Source organism: Notothenia coriiceps, unplaced genomic scaffold (assembly GCF_000735185.1).
Source record: "Notothenia coriiceps isolate Sejong01 unplaced genomic scaffold, NC01 NC01_scaffold00001524, whole genome shotgun sequence".
Lineage (NCBI taxonomy): Eukaryota > Metazoa > Chordata > Actinopteri > Perciformes > Nototheniidae > Notothenia > Notothenia coriiceps.
In genome coordinates, this window is record NW_011334225.1 from 9,938 (window position 1) to 12,279 (window position 2,342).

General features: G+C 39.6%; 1 protein-coding gene across 1 annotated transcript in view; it reads right to left on the minus strand.

Moving 5' to 3' along the window:
• mpi (mannose phosphate isomerase) overlaps window positions 1-2,129 on the minus strand; it is a gene marked incomplete at its 5' end in the record, with an annotated part of 7,760 nt that extends 5,631 nt beyond the window's left edge. The window contains 2 exons of the mRNA XM_010791141.1: window positions 154-327; window positions 1,950-2,129. Coding sequence (XP_010789443.1) covers window positions 154-327; window positions 1,950-2,129 — 354 coding nt within the window. The remainder of the gene's footprint in view (window positions 1-153; window positions 328-1,949) is intronic.
• Window positions 2,130-2,342: the final 213 nt, after the last annotated feature.

The window sequence follows — 2,342 nt, forward strand, 5'->3', positions numbered from 1 at the left end:
TTTTTGTATTCGGGATTGTGGGAAACGGTATTTCGATCTCTCTGTCTGTACACACAAACTGAACACTTCTCTGATAAACAGGACTACTGGAGGAACTCTGGAGTGTCAACAACTTCATTATCTCATGAACACAAACAGAAAGCATCATCTGACCTCCGTAGAGGTAGGCGTGAGGCTCGTTGGCCCCCAGGAACATGGCCTGTCCCGGCTCCAGCAGCATGTGGTTCAGGAAGTAGATGGAGAAGCACCCGATGTCTCCGGGGTACTGAGAGTGGAGCCGCAGCAGCAGGTCTCCGATGCTGCTCGACGTGTCCTTCCCTGCTGCACCTGCACACGTCATCACCATCCATGAGGGTTATTTGGTTAGTAAAAACTGTTTTAAAAAAGCAAAACAACTGCATGTGATTTGCCTATTACAAATCCATTCAAAATCCCATCTGTACAGAGGGGGGAAGTAGTGGAGTACAAATACTTTGTTACTATACTTAAGTACATTTATCTGGTATCAGTACTTTACTCCACTACTTATTTTTTCTGACAACTTTTTACTTTGACTTCTTAGATGTTGAAAGCAAATACCTGTACTTTCTACTTCTTACATGTTGAACACAAATACCTGTACTTTCTACTTCTCTCATTTCCCAAACAGGCTGGTTCTTTTAGTTTGAATGTGTGTTTGGTGGCGTGATCATTATTATTTAGAGTCATTGCGTGCCTATTGATTTGAACACGATCCGTGTATCCATCATTTCCTGGTCTTCTCTAAAGAAGAGGGACCAATGGAAACGTTGTCATGTTGCCGTTGTTCAGCATGAAAACATTCATTAGCTGACAATGACATTATTGTTCTATTAATATAAAGGGAGGTCAGGTACTCTTTGAAACAGCTGGTGGTTATGGGTACTTTTTACTGAAGTACATTTCAAAGCCCATACTTCTTTACTTTTACTTGAGTAAAGAAGTTTAGTCAGTACAGCCACCAGAGTATTTTTAAACACCAGTATCTGTACTTCTACTAGAGTAAAGGTTGTGTCAAACATGTGTCACATCCTTTACTCAAGTAGAAGTACAGATACTCGTGTTTAAAAATACTCTGTGTGTACTTTTGCCATCTCTGCATCTGTAGGATAAGAACATTTCAGATGTTGCGCCTCCTAGTGGTTAATCAAAGCGCTGCTCCCCTTCCTTGTCTGGGACACTTAATAAGTTGTATTTCAGTGTTTTGTCTTATCCTCGATGATGCTGGCCTTCATTTGAAATCGTTTTTCGATGTATTTATATTTTTAATGATAACCTATGTTACTTCTGCTACTGTAGTACCACTTGATGCATGATTACATTTGACAGCTGATATATATCTCTATTTCTAACACATGGGCATCAGAGAGCAGATTGTTAAGTATGGTCAAATTAACCGATAAACCAAAATCATTTTAACAGTACAACTCTGACGTTTTCACCAATATTTAAAATCAGGAGAATTTATAAAATTAGGGAAACATTAGGTTTAGTATTTATCTTCCCTATGGAATATCTTTACACTGCAAATGACTGCTTATCTTTGATATTCAAAGTGTTATGAGTTAATAGATACCAAATACATTATTGTGCTCCTTGTTTCTAAGATACAGCCATTTTCTTAGCATCCTGTATTTATTTTATTCTTTGGGCACATGGTACTGTTTTTCCCAAGTTTAATTCAATATATAGAATAAAAACAGTAGTCTTAATATAGTATGACTTAAAACGAAAAAACTACGTTGTTAATGGTTTCAAGATTGTTGCTTCCTGTCATGTTCAAATAGACTGAGGGCAACATAAAAAGCACTGGATAAAATGTGATACTTCTCACTCTAAACTCTAATAATGCTTAATGACTAACCAACTAAACCAACTAACTAAACCCAGTAACCCTGCGTCTGTTTCCAGCTTCCCTTCAGCCTCCTCACCGTCTTCAGTGACTCTCTTGACCAGCATGTTGAGCTGATCCACGAACACCTTCTTCTCGCAGTTCATCATCCTGGTGAAGCACTTCTTCAGCACCTGGCCCGTGTGGACCACATTTCCCACGCTGCACCTGAGCTCCTCTGCGGCCCCGTTGCCCACCAGAGCATGAAACTCTGGGACAGCTGATGGATAATAATAATAATAATACATTTCATTTCAAAGCGCTTTTCCAGGTATAAAAGGAATAAAAACATATTAAAACGGCAACACAACATAATTCACAAATTAAAAGCCATTCTGAAGAGGTGTGCTTTGGTCAGTGTTTTGAAAGTGGGGGGGTCGGTGCCGTCTCTGATGTGTTGTGGAAGGGAGTTCCAGAGGGTGGGGGCATCGAT